This window comes from Galleria mellonella, unplaced genomic scaffold, assembly GCF_026898425.1.
Source record: "Galleria mellonella isolate WM207_F2 unplaced genomic scaffold, CSIRO_AGI_GalMel_v1 utg121, whole genome shotgun sequence".
Lineage (NCBI taxonomy): Eukaryota > Metazoa > Arthropoda > Insecta > Lepidoptera > Pyralidae > Galleria > Galleria mellonella.
In genome coordinates this window covers 142,892-166,480 of record NW_026441983.1, presented here as the reverse complement: position 1 = coordinate 166,480, position 23,589 = coordinate 142,892, and the positions used below count along the sequence as shown (strand labels likewise).

The 23,589-nt window shown below is 47.1% G+C and overlaps 1 protein-coding gene across 1 annotated transcript in view; it reads right to left on the bottom strand.

Annotated features, from left to right (window-relative positions):
• Positions 1-23,589, bottom strand: part of LOC113517146 (leucine-rich repeat serine/threonine-protein kinase 1) — a 62,791-nt gene that overhangs the window by 5,709 nt on the left and 33,493 nt on the right. Inside the window, 31 exon segments of the mRNA XM_052897913.1 lie at positions 85-233; positions 1,943-2,053; positions 3,026-3,154; positions 4,299-4,413; positions 4,732-4,851; positions 6,144-6,327; positions 6,997-7,119; positions 7,671-7,780; positions 8,188-8,290; positions 8,826-8,913; positions 8,915-8,964; positions 9,039-9,206; positions 11,044-11,250; positions 11,606-11,769; positions 12,551-12,671; positions 12,786-12,940; positions 13,410-13,509; positions 13,921-14,050; positions 14,182-14,375; positions 14,533-14,732; positions 15,986-16,079; positions 16,530-16,711; positions 17,519-17,641; positions 17,866-17,953; positions 18,931-19,055; positions 19,536-19,614; positions 20,319-20,435; positions 21,364-21,433; positions 21,534-21,641; positions 22,781-22,926; positions 23,034-23,108. Coding sequence (XP_052753873.1) covers positions 85-233; positions 1,943-2,053; positions 3,026-3,154; positions 4,299-4,413; positions 4,732-4,851; positions 6,144-6,327; positions 6,997-7,119; positions 7,671-7,780; positions 8,188-8,290; positions 8,826-8,913; positions 8,915-8,964; positions 9,039-9,206; positions 11,044-11,250; positions 11,606-11,769; positions 12,551-12,671; positions 12,786-12,940; positions 13,410-13,509; positions 13,921-14,050; positions 14,182-14,375; positions 14,533-14,732; positions 15,986-16,079; positions 16,530-16,711; positions 17,519-17,641; positions 17,866-17,953; positions 18,931-19,055; positions 19,536-19,614; positions 20,319-20,435; positions 21,364-21,433; positions 21,534-21,641; positions 22,781-22,926; positions 23,034-23,108 — 3,928 coding nt within the window.

Sequence of the window (23,589 nt, the reverse complement as noted above, 5' to 3'; positions counted from 1 at the left end):
CAATACTGCAACGCTACACGGCGGTGTAGAGCGGAGCAGTGTGCAGTGTGCAGTGCGCAGTGTGCAGTGTGCAGCGCGGCGTACCGGGCGTGCAGTAGGCGAGGACGTAGGGCTCGTCGTGCGGCGCGGCGAGGATGGCGACGCGCGCGGCGTGCAGCCGCTCGGCGCCGCGCACGCCGCCCGCGCCCAGCGCGTACGCGTGCAGCCCGTCCCCGCCCGCCCACACCTCCACGCTGCCGCCACCGCCGCCACCGCCGCCAGCGGACACAGCGTTAGCAACGCGGACTACCACTTCCATCGCTAGCAATATACCCTAAACCCCTTCCTTCTAAAGGGGGGTAATACCTCGGGTATTGCAGGCGTTCATAGGCTACGGTAACCACTTACCATCAGGTGGGCCGTATGCTTGTTTGCCACCTCAGTGGTATAAAAAAAATACCCTGTCAGCTGGACTCTCCACGTGCTCCCCCCTAGAAATTATCGTGCTGAATTCCTGGTGTATTTGTCACGATGGGCTAACTGACCTGCTTTCATCCTCGCCTATCGTGTCTCCCTGGTGCCCCGCCGGTGTATACTGATAGCGCGGGCGGTGTTACCATACCATTATCATCCATTGTAAAGAAGCCATGCGTCACCAAAGAGTGTGCAAATTAGAACGCAGCCTTCTACTAGCCAAACCCCAACAACCCACCAAAGCAACATGGGAACAAACCCTCCACACTAACACGACGCGTTTAAATGTTTATAATTTTTTTTTTTAATAAATAATGAAAATGGAATGGTGACCCCGCCTACGCTATCATACGCTGGCGAGGTACCAGGGAAACATGACAGGTGAGGATGAAAGCAGGTCAGTTGGTACACCGTGACGAATTGTACAAGAATTAAACACGATGATTTCCAGGACTGTATGGAGGTCAACCTGATAGGGTAAAAATATATTGCTACCAATGGGACCGTTAGACACCATTATTAAGAATACCTTATAAATTTCAAAGGTCATTTAATTAGAATATTTTTAATTATTTATTTCAGGAAATTTCTGCTAAAATGTATATTTTTTATGCAACTTAGAATGGCAAACAAGCTGACGGCCCACCTGATGGTAAGTGGTTACCGTCGCCTATACACATGAGCAGTACCGTGGACATAACAAAGTTCACGGAACAACGCTCGTGGGTTGCCATTCCCGAGCGCTATGCTGTCATAATTTTTATTTTAGTCTCTTTGGTCCATTAATATTTATCAGTAACAGTGTTTGTAAAGCTAATATTAGTAAATTTACTCGCATGCATGCACGCACGCACGTACGCACGCACTCACGCACGTACGCACGAGTTTACGCAGGCACGCGCACAGTAAAAGGTCGGCAGTAAACCTGGAATGTCTCTGGTGTTGCGGGTGCCTATGGGTGGCAGTATTCACTTACCATCATGTGTACCGCATGCTTGTGTACCGCCTGTGTTATAGAATACACTAGAATTGTATTGCTAACTGTGTACATACATATAGCGGTAAACATTGCTTTGGACTTGACATCAGTATCAACAGGTATACCCTATCGAGTGTGCAACAATTTAAAAAAATATATAAAAAGAAATAAGTGGTAGGTATGTTGTATTGTTGTTTGTGTGTGTATGTGTGTGGGTGTGTGGGTGTGTGAGTGTGTGTGTGTGTGTGTGGGTGTGTGTGTGTGTGTGTGTGTGTGTGTGGGCGGTGTGTGTGTGTGGATGGGCGTGGGTCTGTGGGTGTGTGTGTGTGTGTGGGTGTGTGGGTGTGTGGGTGTGTGGGTGTGTGTGTGTGTGTGTGTGGGTGTGTGGATGTGTGTGTGGGTGTGTGTGCGGATGTGTGGGTGTGTGGGTGTGTGTGGGTGTGCGGGTGTGTGTGTGGGTGTGTGGGTATGTATGTGTGTGTGGGTGTGTGTGTGTGTGCGAGCAGTCACCCGTGCGGCGTGGGCACGGCGGCCAGGCAGCGCAGCTCGGTGGCGGCGCCCAGCTCCGTCAGCACGAAGCTGCCCTCCGCCGCCGGCCGCTCCCACGACACCAGGAACAGCCTGCCGGCAGGGGGCGCCGCGTACACTCACCACACGCCCTCACCATCATCCTCATATCAACCACTAACTACTCTACTGACATTAACAAATGTAATAACCTTATTTATTGGATACTTTCTAAATAATTTATTGCCATTCTGCGAAACTCGACAAATTTACATGTCAATATATCCAAGTCCGGATACCGGCTCGTGACGCCGTGGAGTCACGAGAGTCAGTACTAGTGGAAGAGGAGTCTATATTGCTAGCTCTATTCTTTTCGCCGTGTGGTCCCGGCATAGAATAGGCCACCCTTTTCTTGCCCGTGGGTGTCGTAAGAGGTGACTAATGGAGAGCGAGGGATGGGCAGCACTGTCCCTCTTAAAACGCCACCAAAAACTATTTTTTTTTTATACAATTTAGAATGGCAAACAAGCTGACGGCCCACCTGATGGAAAGTGGTAACCGTCACCTATAGACATGAGCAGTTGCATAGACATAACAGTGTACTGTTTAACCCATGATACCCCACCATGCGTTGCCATTCTTGAAGACTCAGGTATGTAAACTAATTCCAAAACCCCCCCTATGGGGGAGACTACGTTCATCAGTGGACAGTTAACAGCTGGTACAAGGACAACAAAAAATAAATTAACAAAAACTATTAATATCGATTCTAGCGCCATCTAGCATTTCTTGTCCAATATTGTTTAGTGATCAACTAATTCAACGTTAGTTTGTTGGTTTGTTTGAAACATGAATCAAATCTGGCTGCAAATCCAGTGACCCGGAGGTTGCCTCCGGAGTTGAAGCCGGGGTAATGGGGTACGCCCCGAGGCCCCTGCCTCGCCCGCCTTCACTATCTGGCGGGCAATGAGAAGTCTGGTTGTTGTTGTAAAGTTTGTTTGAAACATGAATCTGTTAGTAATGCAGGGTGTGTGTGTGCGTGTGTAGGTGTGTAGGTGTGTAGGTGTGTAGGTGTGCGGGGGTCACCTGCCGCAGGCCAGCGCGACGGCGAGGCGCTGCAGCCGCTGCAGGGGCAGCAGCGCCGCGACGGCCGACGGCGCCCCGCCCACCGCCTCCGGCAGCGCCGCGCTCCACACCGCCGCGCACGTCGACGCGCTGCCACACAACACTTACATAAGGGGGGGGGCTGCTGGTAACGGGGACTAGTAGCCCCATTGCTAGCAATGTTCCCAGTCTGATCGATCTCTAGAAGCCATCCTGTTCAATTCCAAGTATATTCATGACGATGGGCTAACTGGCCTACTTCATCCTCACCTATCATCCCTCACTGGTACCCCGCCAGCGTACACCATTAGCGCAGACGGGGTTACCATTCCATTACACCCCATAAAAAATCCTTACTAATATTGTAAATGTCCAAAGGTTGTCTGTAAGAGATCGCCCTGGCGATAACACCGCCTTTTGTACCTTTATGTGTATATTTCAGTCTGTATTTATGTTACTGTATTTCACTTGAATTATTCACTTGTCATTGTATATTTTTATGTTTTTGGAGTAATAGAGATAAATAAATAAATAAATGTGCAAGTGTGTTTGTTTGTTCCCTTATAGCTCCTTACCGGCTTGACCGATCACTATGTAATTTGGTATACACGTACTATACGGGAGGGAGAAGGTCATGGGCTTTCTTTTATCTCGGTCAGTAAATATTCAGTCCTGTTCACATAGACAAAGTCACGGGTAAAAGCTAGTAATTTTTATAGAAGGAAAAAGTGTCTCAGAGATTCTGTGAATATTTGGGAAATTTCTTTTATTTATTTATACTTTATTGTACACAAAAATTACATTAATATAATATATATATATTAAATAAAGCTGTACAGCAGGCGAGCATCACTCTGTAACAGTTCTCTTGCAGCGCACCCTGAGTGGTAAGGAGCGTTGATTACCAGCGGCCAGTGCGCGTACAGTGATAGGAGGGAACAGTATAGTACTTGTAGTATTATTTTAAATTTATTTTACTAACACATTAGTAGTGTTAAGAAATAACACATGTATTTGCCTAATACATAAACAAATAAATAAATAAATGAGTATAATAATGTGAACAATGAACAGTTGGTTGACGATTCAAGCTGTGTGTGTGTGCGCGTGCGTATCTGTGCGCGTGTGTATGCGTGCGCGTGTGTATGCATGCGCTTGTGTATGCGTGCGCGTGCGCGTGCGTATGCGTGCGTGTGTATGTATGCGCGCGCGTGTGTATGTATGCACGCGCGTGCGTGCGACGGCAGCTACTGACGAGTAGACGGTGAGGCGGGCGGCGCTGTCCCCGAGCCACACGCGGCCGCCCGCGCGGCACAGCGCCGTCACCACCACCGCGCCCTGCACGCCCTGCACGCCCTGCACGCCCGGCGCTGCGGACACACACGCGGACAAACATACAAAAAGTACTATAGTAGATATTTATTACCATCATCACTATATCAGCCGTTTACTGCCCACTACTGGACATAACCCTTCCTTACAAGGAAGGTTTTGCCAGTTGCCTCACTTCACAAGTGGGTCGGCAACCGCAGTCACGCTTTAGATATGTTTTAAGAGGGGCACTGCTGCCCATCCCTCGATCTCCCTTAGTCGCAACTTCCGACATCCACGGGAAAAGAAGGGGTGGCATAGTCTATGCCGGGACCATGCGGCGCGTAAACATACAATAGAGAGTATAGGCAACTGACCTGGCGGCACCCGGATGGTATGGTGGTGCGTGAAGTGGTGGGGCGAGGCCAGCAGCGTGTGCACGCGGCCGGGCTCGTCCTCGCTGGCGTACCACACCTCCCAGCCGCCGCCCTCCTCGTCTGCGACACCGCCACCAAACAGAGTGTCATACACGCTATCTATATACTGCCAGTAATGGGGTTATTTGACCCCATGGAAAGGACAGGTTAGCACAAATTAAAACAGCTGATTCAGAAGAGTGGCCTGAATCAAATGGCAGATTGTTTCCCCGCCGGAAATGTACCGCAGCTGTATAATTATCGATTGTTAGTGTTGACGCCGCGCAATGTATTTGAAATGTTACGCTCGACACGACGCGTGATACCTACAGCGCGCGGTCAGTGGCGCTTCTTCGTAGGTAGTTCTCGTACGCACGTGTCGTTGACCTCGCACAGCTGATACCGCGCGTCGCGGTAGAATTTTAATACGTGCATTGCTGTTTTTTAGTTTTTCATAGTATTTCACTATGAAATATTACCATTTCTTTATATTATAACATAATATATCTTGCATTGAAACTACTCAATGATATTTTGAGCCAGTATCCGCAATGTATTTACCTCAAACTTGCTGGAGTTTCGTCGAGTGACCACAGAGTATTTGCACGTTTTTAGTTTGAGTTAAATTATTGTACTCATGCTCTCCTGAATGAACGTATTGGAAGACTGTAAGGCTCACCCAGTGGATGTAATAAATAAATAAATAAATAAATATCATAGATTACATGATTTTAAATAAAAAAAAAATCAAGAAAAAGTTTGAAATTTTCCAAAATCAATTTCCACTGGTTTTCAGTTCAGAATAATAGTCTGAAATCACTGTTTCAGTTTTTGCCAACCGATCCTTTACACCCTGTATAAAAGAAGACGTTGACTGACTGACTGACTGATTGACCTATATATCTTTTTATTTATACAACTTAGAATGGCAAACAAACTGACGGCCCGCCTGATGGAAAGTGGTAACCGTCGCCTATACACATGAGCAGTATCATGGACATAACAGAGTATACTGTTTCGCCCATGATACCCCCCACGCGTTGCCATTCCTGAGGACTCAGGTGTTATTCCTCTGTACCCAGTAAATTCACGCCATATCCCACCTTTTAAACCAAAACACAGCCACGCAAACACAACTGCTTCACGGTTGAAAAACGAATGGGACAGAGGTACCCAAGCAAACGACTTTTGACACCGCTGTATGTACAATTTTGAAATATTGCACATAGGTTCTAATAATAAGTAAAAAATTTTGAAAACTCAATCCCTAAAGGGATGAAATGGGGGTTGCAAGTTAGTTTGAATTTTCGTCAGGCTCAGGTTTGGAACACGTATGTGTGTGTGTGTGTGTGTGTGTGTGTGTGTGGAGGCACCTGGCAGCAGCACGGGCACGGCGGCGGCGCAGGTGGCGGCGCGGGCGGCGGCGGCGTCCAGCAGCGCGGGGAACTCGGGCGCCGCGGCCGCCGACACCAGCGCCGCCGCCGACGGCCGCAGCGGCGCCGCGCCGGCCCAGCAGCGCCGCATGGCCTCCAGCAGGCAGCACGGGTACTGCACGTCCTGCCGCACACACACACGCGCACGCGCACGCGCACACAAACTTCACCACTTCATTTATATTTAATTTATAGTACTAATGAAAAACAATAAATACATTCCCAAAGATGGTTGACGTCAGGCAAACGGACGGTCGTAAGACCAAATATCAAAACCTCGAATAATAGACATAAAATTGTACTAAGTCGATCACAGGTGATGATGATGTTACTGTAAATAATAACTGTCCACTGCTGAACATAGGCCTCCCTTTATTAGGGGGTTTTGCCAGTAGTTGCCACGCTTGGCAGGCTTATTGGCAACGGCAGTTAGGCTTTGGAGACGTTTTATGAGGAACGCTGCTGCCCATCCCTCGACAAATTTACTGGGTACAGAGGAATAACACCTGAGTCCTCAAGAATGGCAACGCATGGGGGGTATCATGGGCGAAACAGTATACTCTGTTATGTCCATGGTACTGGTCATATCTATAGTCGACGGTTATCACTTTCCATTAGGTGGACCGTCAGTTTGTTTGCCATTCTAAGTTGTATAAAAAAAAGACCATTAGGTTTCCTTGGTCGCCTCTTACGACACCCAGGGAATGGAAAGGGTGATCTACTCTATGCCGGGACCACACGGAATAGACCCAGTACCAAGTACATTAAAGATGACAGTAAATGTTTAGCATACCCTGGGCGAGAGAGCGGGCCGGGCGCCCTCCAGTATGGCTTCTTTGACGGCCTCGTGGCCCTCGAACGGCTGCCGCAGCGTCACTATCTCGTACAGCAGCATCCCGTACGAGAAGCAGTCCACCTGACAACACCAACACTCTCTTCACGACCCCAAATTAAATGATAACACTAGAGGGAGGCTTTGTACAAAAGTCGACTGCACGGATGTCTCTGTCCCACTCGTGTCTGTCGTGAAGCAGCTGCACTCGCATGGCTGTGTCCGGTTTGAAGGGTGGGATATGGCAAGTAAATTTCACAGTACAGACGCATAAGGCAGGGTGTCACAGCATATTCTGTCATGTCCACGGTGCTGTTCACGTGTATACGACAGGACGACCTATACACGTGACGTGTAGACGACAGTTACTATTGCTCATCAGGTTGGACGTCAGTTTGTTTGCCATTTTAAATTACATACATACATAGTTTCATTTGTGAATCTATGACTCGTATCCGGCTAGAAGGACTAAATGTAATTAACCCAATATTCTATGCTGAGGCAATAGCAGGTTCTTGTTTTTGGCTAATTTTGAATTCCGAATGGGCGGTAATGAAAAAATAAAACTATTCAGAAATAATTCAATCTAAGTTTACTTGAATAATTTCTTTCTTTCTATTGCTTCAACGACCCACCTTTTCGTTGTACTCCTCTTCACCGTTGTACCTCATGATCTCCGGCGCCATGAACCCTTCTGTGCCACCGAAGCCCTTCGTGCCTGACGGCGGTGCCAAGCGACTGATGCCTGTCCGTGATTAAAAGAAAATTATATATATATACATATATTTTCATTTATTTATATACTACATTTTTTTTTATTTTGCCAATGTATCCTTACATCATGGCTTTTTGCATACAAAATCATGTTCACGACTCAAGGACTATTCCCTGTTGGACTAACTAGAGGCACTTGTCGTCACCGATTATATCACTCGAGTTCATTTGGTTTGTTATCAGTGTTTTCCATCGTTGGAGAGTTAGTCAATACCTTAAACTGACACACAAAGTGTTTGGCATCAATCAGATTCCAACTCAAGACCGGTACGATTTATAAATCGAGGTAGTACACTACTGGGCCACGACGTTTCCAATGATCAAAAAGTATAAAGAAATATAAGAAATAAATGTTAATAAATGAGCGAGTGTGCTGACCGTAGTCGCCGAGCTTGACGTGTACAGGTATGGGGGCAGCACTGCGCTCGGCCGCCGCCGCGTCCGCCGCCGTCGGCATGCTCCACACCAGCACGTTCTCCGACTGCGCACGCGTTAACGTGACATTTATATGCGCCTGTACCCGCTTCTCAGAATCCTCCGAATCCTCCGTTACATTAGCAAACAATTTTATGCAACTCTTCTTTTTTTCTATTCAGACCATAGATTGCAGACGACAAATTTGTGAAACCCAGCGCAACCACAAACAACACCAAGTCTATACTTGACCTTCAAAGGAACATTTTAATATCGTTCGTATTTATTTGTGTGTAAATTACGAGAAGTCTTTTGCGAATTTTGAAGTTTAGACTAACTAATAGCAGTAACTACCAACAGGCGTTGCTAATTACATTAGTAATTTTATTTCAAACATAAACTGTAAATTTTCATTTGCCTACCAGGAATCATCTCAAGAAGAGATCATTTTATGAAAGCACCATAGTTCGCTGTCGGAATCAAATAACCAATAGAAATAATTAAATTCAGCAAGTACCTTAAGACTGCCAGACTAGCCTGGCCTACGTCCGTCGGTGGACAGACAATGGGTGAAACGATGAGGACGACGATGACGAGCTAACCTTCAGGTCCCGGTAGACGATCCGCCTGGCGTGCAGGTACTCGAGCGCGCGCGCGAGCTGCAGCGCCAGCGCGCGCCGCCCGGAAGCCCACGCGCGCGCCGCGGCCGCGGTACGCCCGCAGCACGCCGTGCAGCGCCCCCTGCACAAGTACACAAGCTCGGGCTAGGGTACGGTCGGCTGCAGGCGCCGCACACGCACTGCTCCGACACTCACCTGCGGCGCGAGCGCCAGCAGCAGCGCCAGCGGCGCGGCGCACGCGGCCAGCAGCGGCAGCACGTGCGCGTGCCGCAGCCGCCGCAGGATGCTCAGCTCCTGCCGCAGCCCGCAGTACGCGCGGCACGCCGCCGCCGCCGGCTCGCGCTCCCACCGCGACAGCGCCGCCTGCCAGCGTCACCTTCCCTTCAACCTCCGTTCACACCAAAAGTTGCGGCCAGCGACGCCTGAACATGACTTCGAGTCGAAGACTTCAAGTCATGTTCAGGAAATTACTATAACACAATGTAAAGTCCGGCGGGAGTTGCTATCCTTAGATGTTCATAAGTCGAGTGGGCCAGACGGTATACCGGCAGTGGTCCTAAAGCAGTGTGCTCCGGAATTGTGTCCTGTATTAACGCGTCTCTTCACGATCTCGTACTCCACAGGGCAATTTCCTTCGACATGGAAGACCACCCTTGTACATCCTGTACCTAAAAAGGGCGATAAGTCAGACCCTTCAAATTACAGACCGATTGCAATCGCTTCCCTTCTCTCTAAGGTGATGGAGCGTATAATTAACGCACAGCTGTTAAAATACCTAGAGGATCACGATTATCGAGTGACCGGCAATATGGCTTTCGCCATAGTCGCTCAACTGGTGACCTCTTGATATATCTTACGCACCGATGGGCATCAGCCTTTGAGAGTCAGAGTGAGGCGCTCGCTATCAGTCTTGATATTGCAAAGGCATTTGACCGGGTCTGGCATCGGGGTCTTCTATCGAAATTGCCCTACTATGGACTTCCCGACAGCCTTTGTAAATGGGTTGCTAGTTTTTTGTCCGTCAGACGCATAAAAACCGTTGTAGATGGTTGCTGCTCCGATAGCATGGATATTAACGCTGACATCCCGCAGGGCTCTGTGCTGTCCCCAACGCTGTTTCTACTGCATATTAATGATATGTTAAACTTCGGTAGCATTCATTGTTATGCGGATGACAGCACCGGGGATGCCCTTTATACGGGTTGTACCAATGTCTCCCGTTCCATCGTGGAGAACAATCGTGAACAGCTTGTGTTTGAAATCGAGAGAACACTAACTGGAGTCTCTGATTGGGGACGACAAAACTTGGTCAAATTTAACCCCTCTAAGACACAAGCTTGCACGTTCACCGCTAAGAAAACCCCATTTGCTGTGGCCCCACAGTTCCAAGGCACGTCTCTTAACATCTCTAAAAGCATTGGGATCCTTGGTGTCGACATCTCTAGTGACGTACAGTTCCGTGGCCACCTCGATGTGCTCAATAGAGCGAAGCATTACTTCACGCCGGATCAGCGATTAATGCTTTACAAATCGCAAATGCGGCCCCATATGGAGTATTGCTGTCACTTATGGGCAGGAGCACCTAGATACCAGCTTGAACCCTTCGACTCAGTGCAACGACGAGCTATGACAATTGTCGATGATCCCATGCTTGCAAGCGGTATCGAACCCTTAAGTCTTAGGAGAGATTTTGCCTCACTCTGCGTGTTCTACCGCTTATACAACGGATTGTGCTCAGAGGAATTATTCAATATGATGCCTACGGCCACTTTCTATCATCGTAAGGCTCGCCATCGACAGGGAGTTTACCCTCATACCTTACAGCCTAAATGGTCGCGTACAACGCGGTTTCAGAGATGCTATCTCCCACGAACACTCAGGTTATTGTTTGAGCTCCCTGCCGAGGTTTTCCCAAGAGACTAAAGCATGGGGTTCTTCAAAAGGGGGGTAAAGAGGTTTCTTCAGGGTCGGCAACGCGCGCGTAATACCTCTGGTATTGCAGGCGTTCATAAGCTACGGTAACTGCTTACCATCAGGTGGGCCGTATGCTTGTTTGCCACCTAAGTGGTATAAAAAAAAAAGACTACTTTGTACAGGTTTTTGATCGATAACTACATCTACAGTTGCACTCTAACTAAACACTCTCTAAATCCACCAAACGGATAAAGCTACACGTGGTGCTAAAGGATCGAACACATACCTTGTAGGCGTGCAGCGCGGCGGCGTCGTGGTGCGCGGGCGGCGGCACGGGCTGCAGCGCCTTGAGCGCGACGGGCAGCGGCGCGCCGCCGCCGGCGCGGCGCCACGCCGCCGCCAGCACGGTGCCGAACGCGCCGCGGCCCGCCACCGCGCCGCGCGAGATGTGCTCCCAGCGCGCGCGGCACTCCTCCTCCACGTCCAGCAGCACCTGCCGGCCCACGCCGCACGCTTCCGTTAATTGCCGTTAACTGCTGAACATGGCCTCCCGCATAGGGAGAGTTTTGCCAGAAGTTATCATGCTTGGCAAACGTGATATTTTAAGAGGGACGCTATTGCCCATCCCTTGACCATAAGTATCCTTAGTCGCTACTTACGACATCTACGAGAAAGGAAAGGGTGGCCTATTCTGTGTCGAGGTAGACCTACACAGCTATGTATTCATACTTGAACAATTTTTTACAACACTGTGAAAAAGGTAACTTGATTATTTACAACTATTATAATTGACTGTGATCCGGCTCGAAGGACCATAAAATAAAACGTTATACACAGGCTGTACTGACGATGTCTGGCGCGACGTCCCGATGGCGCACGTCCCCGTGGCGCGGGCAGTGCAGCGGGCGGGACGTGCAGCCCAGCAGGATGGCCTCCTCCACGCTCCACGCATACGACACCGTGCGGGCGGGCGGGCTCACCATGCCCTCCACGGAGCCCAGCCGGGACGACGCTGCCCGGGAAATACCATGGTATAAGTAAAACTATTGGGTGCAAATCACTACTCTCAATAGCACGATACAAATAATAGATTAGTGACCAAGTAGCTTGGAGAGAACTTTGAGTTGTTCTTATGTCAATAAATAGCGATATCTATATATTTCAGATGCAATATCTATATATAGACCCGATACTTATTTAATATGAATATGCAAAAGTTAATTGAAATGAGTAGATATTCAACTGGTATGAGAGGTAATGAAATAAAACAACTATTTTTCCCGCCATTAACGTCCAGAGGAGCCCAATATATAGATACCGGGGTGGTATCGATACTACTCATGCCACTGGTGGAACTATTAAAACATACTAGTATTATTAAAACTCGATTCTTTATCGACGTCATTTATTTATTTATACAGGAAATCCAGAGCTACACTATTATAAATTATTAATATTCTAAGATAAACTAAACCACTAATTGTTGAATGAGTCGTTAACTGTCCACTGCTGAATGTAGCCTCCCCATAGGGGGAATTTGCTGGTAGTTACAACGCTTGGCAGTCAGGTTGTAAACCCAGTTTGGTTTTTTGGTGCGATTTTAAGAGGGATGCTGCTGCCCATCCCTCCACCATAAGTTCTCTTAGTCGCTTCTTACGACATCCACGGGAAAGGAAGGAGTGGCCAAAATAGACGAGTTCAGCAATACAGCAAACGAAGTAACTGAGACTGTAATAATGGGTATGAACAAAAATAAATGAAAAACAAAAAATAAAATGAATGCAAGCAGTCACCGTTGGACTCGGCGCCGACGCCGCTGTCGCCGTCCGAGGCGCGCGACTCCTGCGACAGGCGCGGCCGCCCGCCGCCAGCACCGGCAGCGGCGGCGCCCGCCAGCTGCAGCCGCCGCAACGCCTGCAGCGACGCAGAACGAGAAATTCAAATTTTTGCTGTCTTTCAACACGTGTTTCGTGATTTACAAAGAATTTCCATTCTACTCATTTGTATACAATGACGCGTGTATGTGACCTGGTCGAGCTGTTCGTGGACCTGGTGCTCTCGGTCCTGCTGCTGCTGCTGCTCCTGGTGCTGGTGCTGCTGGTCCGCGTCCCGCAGGCAGGCGGGGCACGGCAGTACGCGCGTGATCAGGCACCGCCCCTCCGACGTGTGCACGAACCGGGTGCCTGCCGGAGAGAGGGGGGAGAGACGTATATAAGTGTCTGGCTGTACAATGGCGTCTTCATAGGCACCTATCTATGCTGTTGTATAGCATTGTTATTGCATGCTTCATTCTGACTTGAAGAGACATATAGTAGTAAAGCAAATAGGTAAGAAGACACAATACCTGGTACTAAGAGACTTGTAGTCTTGTAGCTTCAAATAAGGGCATAAAGAGATATCTTTAGAGTCATTCCAGTTAAACAAACCAGACTAAAGGAAACGGACATGTCTTCATCTTGATCACTCACTGAGCTGGAAACCTTTCTATATATGGCGACACCACGAGTGGGGTTGCCATCTCATTTTCATTCATAGAAAAACTCCCAAGACATTTAATAAACATTTCATAGACAAGTAGCATAGGAATCTATCTATAGAACAATTGCTGTATACATGTGGTAGCAACATCCAGAATGTAGACAATACACTCACCGAGCGACGGGTACCAGTCTTCCAGCAGCAAGTCTACGTGGTCCGATAACAGCGCCAGCACTTTGGCCAGGGTCTCAGGGTTCGGCTCCAGGCTGATGCTCTGCACACACACAACACAGGCTATCTTATATTCATTTACACGCAGATCTTGGAGATAGTGGCAGATATGGGGGCTCGAAAAGAAGGCAAGCAATATGTTAATACTCGACCTCTTTGAAGTGATTTTTTAGGTTTTAAGATTTTATTATATTTTCTTCCAAAGTTGATGTTAGTCCTTTTTAAGACCTTTTTTCAGACATAAGTTCAAAACGATGCCCATGGCTACCTTTTGCCATCATCTCATTCGCCATCAACACCTTAGAACCTAAATGGTCGCGTACAGTGCTGTTCAAAAATGCTCATAGTAGTAAAAAATAAATTGTACCATTTCTATTTTACTCAAAACTTACCACAGCACTACTGAAATCAGTGATCTTATGTTATAGAAACTTTAACGAGTACAACTCCTAACCTGGTAACCAGCTATGGGCAGGCCATCTTCCCTTTTCACGACGCAAACTTGCGCGGGGATCAGGATCTCTATGCAGGTGGACGCCTGGACGTCAAGGTCGCACCACACGCCTTCCTGCTGAAGCCTGAACCTGCACAGATCATACACCCTGACTATAATAGTCAATTGTTTTGCCCAGGGTCCCTTCTAAAACCTTTGACAATTTAAGAGAAAGTTTAATTATTAATATAAGCCAAGTGTTTAGATTTCACATTAGCTCACTTCATATTGTGGTAGGGCTCGTCGCTGTCCTCGTCGTCCCCGACGGCACCCAACACGGCGTCGCGAGCAGGAGGTAGTTCGCGTAGCGACAGCAGCGTCAGCTCGCCGCACACCAGCTCCACGCCTGTCTTCCACAGCTTCCAGCCCCAGTTCAGGTCCAACGCCTTGGTAAGCGCATCATCGGACTCAGTCTGCTGAGGGGCAGTCAAATAAAGTATCTTTTACTTTATACTGTGTTAGTACCTACTCATAGTCGCATTTTTCTTCTTTCAAAAGAGGCAGAGAAGAAAGTACAAAATAAAGTTTAAGTGCGTTCGCACTATTGCATGATAGCGGGCGCAGCACACGTACCTGTGGCGAGGGCGGCGGCGGGGGCGGGCGGTAGACGGCGCGGGCGGCCTGCGGCAGCGTGGGGTCGGCCAGCAGCCGCGCCACCAGCCGCGCCCAGTAGCCGCACGGCACGTACGACAGCAGCAGCAGCCGCCGCAGCGCGCGCGGCCGCAGCGCCTGCAGGCACACGCCGCCGCCCGAGTCCGCGCCCTCCGAGTCGTCTGCATATACGCATACCCATACACTCGCACATGGATCTCGTTTTTCCCCTCAAAGTAACAAAGGAGATGACGGTTCCCAAAACATGGATCACATTTTTTTCTCAAAGTGACAAAGAAGCTGACGATTCTCACAATATAAAATGGTAATCACCACCTAGGTCGTGAACAGTACCATGAACTACACAGCATGAACTGTAACGCCCTTCAAATATCATCAAAGAACAATACCTCAACCCTCGGACTTTTTCGGCTGACATTATTTTTCGTCGATATTTTATCCAACGACGACACCATATCTATATTGTGTATGAACTTCAACGAGAACTAACTATAAAATGTTTACCGTCCACAGTTTCGTCAATCAAGCGTCTTCATTTACCAGTAAAGACCTAATCAAGCAACCCACCAACAACCCTGACAACTGAGATAATATGTTTCCGTTGACTGTAACTCAGCTTTCAAGCTCAAACACAGCTGCTTGATATCAGGAATGTATCCAAGCAGATGACTCTTGTGTAAAACCTCTCTCCGCTAAAACAATCTCCCAGCATCTGTTACGGAGGTTCAGCGAGTACATTTTCAGTGTCAGATAGCGGATAGTGAAATGAATGATGAGCACTGAGGATCGTGATCTCCAACATCACCACCTTCTACATCTATCACCTTCTCACTAAGGACGGTCCTCCATTTCTGTTTCTGGCGATCTTAAAAAAATCATGTACATTGGCAGAAAGCCTTGTGTATTTGCCACTCTATCTACTATGTCAGGGATAGAAATTGAAAGGTACAAGCTGATACCCAGGTGCTCCCGCGCATTGTACAGCCGTACTCAAGCTTATATCTGAATATATTTCCTCCAATTGGGGAGAAGGAATTGTTAGCAATAGCAGCAGCGTCCCTTTTAAAACTTCACTAAAGAATAACTGTAGTTGTTACGGCTTTGTGTCGTGCATCTCGCTCACACATTCCAGCGCGTTGTCTGCGACAGCTGCCACCTTTAATAGTTTTGTCAGTACAACCGCGATCGTCCTACCGTACACCCATCCAGCCAAAAATAAGTATCTTACTGCCCAGTACTTGTCAACTCGCCTGCCAAATGTGGCAACTACTGGCAAAATCTCCTTATGGGGAAGCCCTATGTCCAGCAGTGGACAGTTAACGGCTGGTATATATTAATAGTAGTGTAATTTTGTTTTTTTTTTATATAAATAATAAGTTACAAGTACAATGACACATCCAAAGAGCAGACTTACTGATGAGCGTGGGCGAGTCGGTTTGGCGCGAGTCGGTGGCGGCGGGCGGCGGCCAGCCGCGCCACGCCGCCGCGCTGCGCCCGCGCAGCGGCAGCTGCGTCCGCGCACACACGCAACATTTTTACACAGATAAACTTCAATTAAATTTATATGTAAATACGGGAAATTAGTTCATGAATAGTTAATGAGTTTTTGTTGTTTTTGACAATGATTGCGAGGCGAAACGCTGTGACGTAAATCGCTGAACGCGCCCTGAAGAAGACTTTCGATGAAGTCATTTGTCGAAAATAGCAAAATGTAACAGTGAATCCATTAACCTCCCGTATTTACGTAGATTTGGAATAAAAATGACCATAAGCTTTAAAAACAACTGAAATTTAAAAAGTTTTGAATAAGAAAAGACAATATTTCTTATGGTTCTTAGCGCGCGTTGTAGGTATCGCGCGTCAAAAATACATTGCGCGTATTAAATACATTGCGCGGCGTCGAAACTAAGAATGGTTAATTTGCTGTTTGAGAGCGTCGAGCTGTATGAGGCGTGTACCTGCGGCGCGGCCGGCGGCCGCGCGGGCAGCAGCGGCGGCACGAGCAGCAGCCGCGCGTCGCAGCACAGCGCCAGCTCGAACTTGCTGAGCAGCGCCGCGCCGCGCGCCGCCGCCGCCGCGCCGCCGCCCAGCGCCGGCGACGCCTTGAACACGTGCGCCAGCTCCTCCGCGCGCATCATGCCTGCCGAGCGACACCTCGTACGCGTCACACGCGTCACACGCGTCACACGCGCCTAACACGCGTGACGTGTGCAACGTATTGCGTGTCGTATTTCATCAAAAACAATACTGAGTTTCATTAGTAAAAGGCCAACACTACGTTCAAAATATCACAGAGTACAATTGTCCTATCGCCATAATGACCGATCATCCACTCGGTGTAATGAGCAATTTGATGTACCGGCGTTTCGTTACGGATGATCGGCGACTGAAGATCGGCCACCGAAAATCAGTAGTAAATACAGTGGTAACTTCAAATGATTCTATGTATATTTCCAAGTTGCTTGTTTACACGGTTCAGTGTGTAGGATGAAATATGTACCATGTACTGTTCGTGCGTGCTTGTATGTTGCCGTGTATGTACATGTGTGCGTGAGAACATGTACGTAAGCAAGCGCATCCGTATCCGTGTGTGTACGTGTATGTGTGTGTACGTGTATGTGTGTGTACGTGAGCGTATATTTGGTGAGCGTGTGCGTATATATACGTGTGAATGCCTGTGAGTACGAGTGTATGTGCGAGAGCATGCGTGTATATGTGTGAACGTGAGTTAGGGTGTGCGTGTGATTTTGTATAGTAAAAACGGTAGTAAATGTTCGCATCTGTGATTATGCGTGTATGTACTAGAGTGAGCATGTGTATGTGCGTATGTAAATTAATACGTGGGTGTGCATGTGAGTACGTGCGCGTGCGCGTGTGTGTACGTGTGTATACGTGTAAGTGTTTGTAGGTATACATACGTGTGTGTGCGTGCGTGTATAGGACGTACCGTTGTTGGCGAAGGGGTTGATCTCGCGGACGGTGACGACGTGCGCGAGCAGGTCGCACAGCCACTGCGGCCGCACGAAGTACAACTCCTTCAGCGTCGCGTCGTCGTAGTGCAGCAGCACGCCTGCACACACACGCATACGATCACAAGCATGAAAATGTATCAAGTATACCACTTGTAGATGATATATCAAGACAAAACATGCAGAGACCTTCAGGGGTACTACTGTGAAAATCACATGCAATTTGGTGCAGTTTTTTTTATTAATTCGACTAATCCACTATACCTTCTTTTCTCTGTACACTGTAAAAGTATATAAATATTTTGTTTCCATGACGGCAACTGACCGTTCTCGTGCAGGAACATGGTGGCCTGGTGCAGCTCCGCCGCGTCGCGGAACATGCGCAGGTTCTTACTCTGCATATACTGGGTCACCTGCGAACCAACCAACGCGCTGCTAGTAGACAAAGCAACAAAACACGAATGAAATTTGGCACACGGGTAGGTCAAACTTGGCATATATCCTATATACTTTTTTCACGTAGCAGAAGCCGCAGGAAGTAGCTAGTATGATATACTGGTAGTCAAGACTATTACAGAAACAAAGAGTAAATTAATATAACAACAACAACTTTAATACTCTTTCTAGAACTTTTAATATCGATCTATTTTAAAAAAATATAATATCAGTGGGAAACCAACTGAGTAGGCAATTTTTTTTATTCATAGTCTGTTTAAATTACTATTGTATGGATAAAAAGGCCATATTTAGGTTAAATATTTACATTTAATCTTTAATTTGTATTTTACTTATCATTATTATTATTTGTTTTTATTTGTTCTCTCTTGTTTGTTCACTTTTTTTTTGTTAACTCATATTTTTGTTGCTTTGTGTGCAGCGCCTTGTATCTATATTGTTGCTACTTGTGAAAACCTATTAGTGGCTTATTTTGTTATCCTAAAACTGTATCTATTTGCTTTAGTGTAGCCCTGGTTTTCCTTTGAATAAATAAATAAATATGTAATGAATGAATAAATTAATGAACCAATGAATAAATTGATGAACTAATGAATATACGATTGAATACTTGACCAAATAACAAATTAAATATATGACATGTGAGCGAACGAGTAAAGCGAATGTACGGTAGAGGTGGAAGTAGACAAGAGAAGAAGAATGTGTCATTGGATGAATTAATGATCGAATGGATTAATAAACAAAAGATTGCGTGTATTAATGAAGGAAATAACGAGCAATAATACTGAAGGCACAAATGAACAAGTGAGCGAATTAATGAATAAGTAATTAATGAATGAGTAATAGAATGAACTCATTGGTAAGAGCACTGGGCCTCAGCAATGTGTAATGGTGCGTAGCCAGTAGGGGCGGCGACGGCGGCGACGGCGGTTACCAGGCGGCGGTAGTCGTCGTGGCGCAGCACGGGCTCGTCCAGGTCGGCGGCGACGGCCACCACGGCCTCCTCCAGCGCCACGTACGTGGCCGGCACGCGCTGCTCCAGCAGCGGCTCCTTGCTGCCTGCGCACGCGCACCCGCGCACATGTACTAGCGCCATCGACAGGGAGTTCACCCTCACTTGTAGGGTACAATTTATATGGTCGCGTACAGCGCGGTTTCAGAGATGTTTTCTCCCACGAACACTCAGGTTATGGAATGAACTCCCTGTCGAGATTTTCCTAAGATACTACAGCGTGGGGTTCTTCAAAAGGGGGGTAAAGAGGTATCTTCAGGGTCGGCAACGCGCGCGTAATACCCCTAATATTGCAGGCGTTCATAGGCTACGGTAACCGCTTACCATCAGGTGGGCCGTATGGTTGTTTGTCACCTCAGTGGTATAAAAACAATTAATATGAAGTAAGTGCAAAGTTTTCAGTGGTCGATTTATAAGCAATATATTACATGATTAATTAATTAATTGATTAATCTATCTATTATTTTATTTATTTAATTTGGTTTGAGTGAGATCGCTCCGTGAGGCCTGTTAAGGTGCCTACTTACCTGGCGGCTTGACGCTGAACGCGACCGAGTATATGATGTCCGCCAGCAGCCGGATGTTGTGTCGCGTGCTGCACGACACCTGCAACGAGAAAGAAAGAAAATATTCACTTAAGTAAACTTAGATTCAAGCATTTTTTAATTTTTTTACAACACAGACGGCAAACGAGCATGCGGCTCATCTGGTGGTAAGTGACTACCGCTGCCCATGATCACCTACAACACCAGCGACACTGTAGGTGTGTTGCCGGCCTTTTAAAAAGGAATATGCTCTTTTCTTGAAGGTTACGATGTCGTATCGGTTCGGAAATACTGCTGCTGGAAATTGATTCCAAAGAGTGGTTGTGCGTGGAAGAAAGTGCCTTCAAAACGCACGGTGGAGGACCGCCACTCGCCAGATGGTTGGGATGAAACTTTAGTTTGTAGCGGATTGTACGGTGGTGTAAAATCAGCAATAGGTATCAATCCGAACAATTCCTCAGAGCACTCCCCATGATAAATTCGGTAGAAGATGCATCTCTATGCATCTTCTACCGAATAGTCCTTTTTTCATTACTGCCCATTCGGAACGCAATTTGAGACGAGAAGAACGGACAAGACACTCAGCTGTTGCTTTTTTCAAAAAGTTTAACTATATAAATAATAAATTTGTGTGAATACAAACTGCTAAGCAAATTAAAACAAATCAATAAAATCAATCAGTTGCAGTCCCTGCAGGCAGCACCCGTTCACAAGTATGACGGGTGAGCATCATTGGGTGAGCGAGTGAGTGCGTGAGCGGCTGACCTCGAGCGAGTCGAGCACGCGCGGCAGGCCGAGCTTGTCGGCGTCGGGCGCGCCCATGATGCTGGCGCGGATGAGCCGCTGCAGCGCCTCCGGGCTCTCGCTCTCCGCCAGGGGGCACTGCCGGCACACCGCCACGCTTATTAGTTCCGGACACATTCTAACGCTATCCGGATTTTATTAAAAATTTCTAAACTCTTTTACCTTCCTTAGACATAGCAGCCCTATCATAGCATGTTTTAAATTTCTTATAAAATGTTAATATTATATAAAAATAAATTCTTTTCTCAAACATGCATGGAAATGTGAGCATTATTTCGACAATCTTCTTAGAGATAAATCAAAATTGCCGTACTGGCCAGATACATGCGGGCAGCGGCCGGCAAAAGTTGTATGAAAATCCATATCTGTCGTGTTTTGCGGCCAGATAAATTACTATGTAAACTCATATCTGTCCTGTAATTTAAAAATGGAATAACCTTTTACTTCGAAACATGGCTACCAAGGAGGTAACTAATAAAAGGTTTTATTTAAATTTCGAACTGGCTTGCAAGTAGAAAGCTGTTTATTGAAAAAAAAAAACAAAGGAACATTACGGCGCGTGAAAAATTATTATTGTTCGTTATTCATCATTGAACTTAAAAAGTAAAATTGTGTTTTTGATTTCCGCGCATTGTTTGACAAAAGTACTATACAAGCCTTGGCCACAACTAGGCATTGATGGACTCACGTATGTGTGCCTCGGCTACACCTCGGCCCACATTTGCACGTTCGTCCATCTATGCCTCAGTTGCTGGCCGCTGCAGTAATGTACTATTAGTATACTCGTAAACAGAATGGCTAGGTTATTATATCAGCCATTAACTGTCTACTGCTGAACATAAACAGATTATGGGAACACATTATGGGGGAGCATAAGAAGAGCTTTGCAAGTAGCTGCTACTATCAAAGACGAGTTTACAACCACAGTTTGACTTTAAATGACCTTTTAAGAGGAACGCTGCTGTTAAGTTAGTTGTTATTACTAGATAAGTTATATTAATCTTACATTAGCCACTTGGTCATAGTGCGTGGCGACCATAATAACGGGCGAGCCCGGAGCACGAGCTTGTATGGATCTGTGAATACCAAAAAATAGTGTTTATTATCTACGATGTTGATTCATTCTTTGCAATTGACTCGGCCATGTATAATACTGGCTCCCCCCTCCCCCCTCACCTGAGCCACTGCAGGGCGCCGGCGAGCCCCCGGCGGCCGTCCGTGCAGCGCCACACGCACAGGTACAGCGAGCGCCGCGACAGGAAGTACTGGTGGGTCGCGTAGTACCTGCCGGGGACACCCACCACACGTCAGGCGGCAGCATCGTTTTAAGTAGCCTCCACAAGGACTCTCAAGATGTACCCATTGTATTGCATTACAAAATTCCTAAAGTTGGCCGCTAATGTAATTTCGAATATTTAGGCGTGGCCTCCCATAATCCACTGAAACAGTCGGATTGCTCTGTAAGGTCCGCGTATATAACATGGAGCTAGGCGGAGCTTCATTGGCCGTATTAAGCACGGTTCTATCAGAACAATGGCCACATATTACAAAGTCACTATGGCCACATTACAAAGTTCCTATGGCCACCTTCTGGCACCACAATAAGACTAACTCAATAAAATCCTATTATTATATTTTTATACAAATTGAACTAGCAAGAAGCTAGCGCCCCACCTGATCGAAATCTATAACTATTAACAACACCATAGATCCCACATTTGATGCCGTTTCATTTTGTTAAGCACTGTTAACACGTTGGGCCCGGCGCCGGTCCCTGGGGACCGGCAGCAAACTTTTCGTGTGGCCGGCGCCGGTCCCTGGGGACCGGCAGCAAACTTTTCGTGTGGCCGGCGCCGGTCCCTAGGGACCGGCAGCGAATTTTCCGTGTGGCCAGCGTCGGACATATTCAATGTTATGGGCAATAACTATTTCCAAAACTAAATTCAATTTTCTTTTTACGAACAATCTGTACACTTCGATAGGTCTCTTGTAACTGATCACCTCTCGAAGGTACGTACGTGGTTTTACTATACATCATACGAAAATATGGAATAGAATCCCACATACATTACACATACACCTAAAAAACGTCCAAAATAGCGCGGCAAAGAATTCCTTATCTCAGTACTAAAGCAATCTCTTGGCGATAGCATACAACATTGTATCTCTCGCCGGCTGCCGGCTGAACGGAAAAGACAGCAAAATTCGGCGCCGGGCTCAACGTGTTAATATATATGTATTTCTATTATTTCATATCAATATCAACCTTATTTACATTAGCCACAGCATTCACGGTGTACGAAACATACATCTTTCAGCCTTTCGAGCCGGATATATATTAAGTTAGAACATAAAACATTCATCCATCTATGCTCACAAATTTTCATTTATAATAATCTTAGAATCTTAGACAGAGCACTCACTCCTGCTGCCCCCCAAAGTCCCATGTCCTGAAGGTGACGGGTCCACGCGTGGAGCGCTGCTTCTCGTACGTCCACGTGCCGATGTCCACGCCCACTGTCGACATATTCCGACGAGACGACTTGTTGCCCATACGCTTCGCCCAGTGCTGGCAACAATACCCAAGTTAGTGTCTGAAGTTCTTGACAAATGCTTAATGGTTTTTCCTGAAACTCCATCCGCTTGATCGGAACATGTTGATTTTGCAGCACTCACCTCGGTGGGCTTTCTCCTGTGCTGTATGGCGGACTCCTGCCGCAAACACTCCAGCAGGCTCGTCTTGCCGATGCCCTGCCGTTACAATAATATTATCTACCAGTAAAACTAAACATTTTTGCAAAAAAATATGGGTGGGAAAACGAGACTAGAAGGAGACCTTGTCATTTGTTTTGGACACCTCTGTCCCCTTCGTGTTTCTACCGTAAAGCAGTTGTGTTTTTATGGCTATGTTTCGGTTTAAAGGGTGGGATATGGCGTGAATTTACTGAGTACAGAGGAATAACACCCGAATCGGTTGGGTTTTTTTTTCATGTCACTAAGGTGGCAAACAAGCATACGGCCCACCTGATGGTAAGCGGTTACCGTAGCCTATGAACGCCTGCAATACCAGGAGCATTACGCGTGTGTTGCCGACCCTGAAGAAACCTCTTTATCCCTTTTTTGAAGAATCCCATGCTGTAGTCGGACTTAATGCTATACATCAGGGGTGGCAGACTTGACTGGACCCAAGCTCTACTGTCTACCGACGAGACCCTGTGCGATCTACCAATTG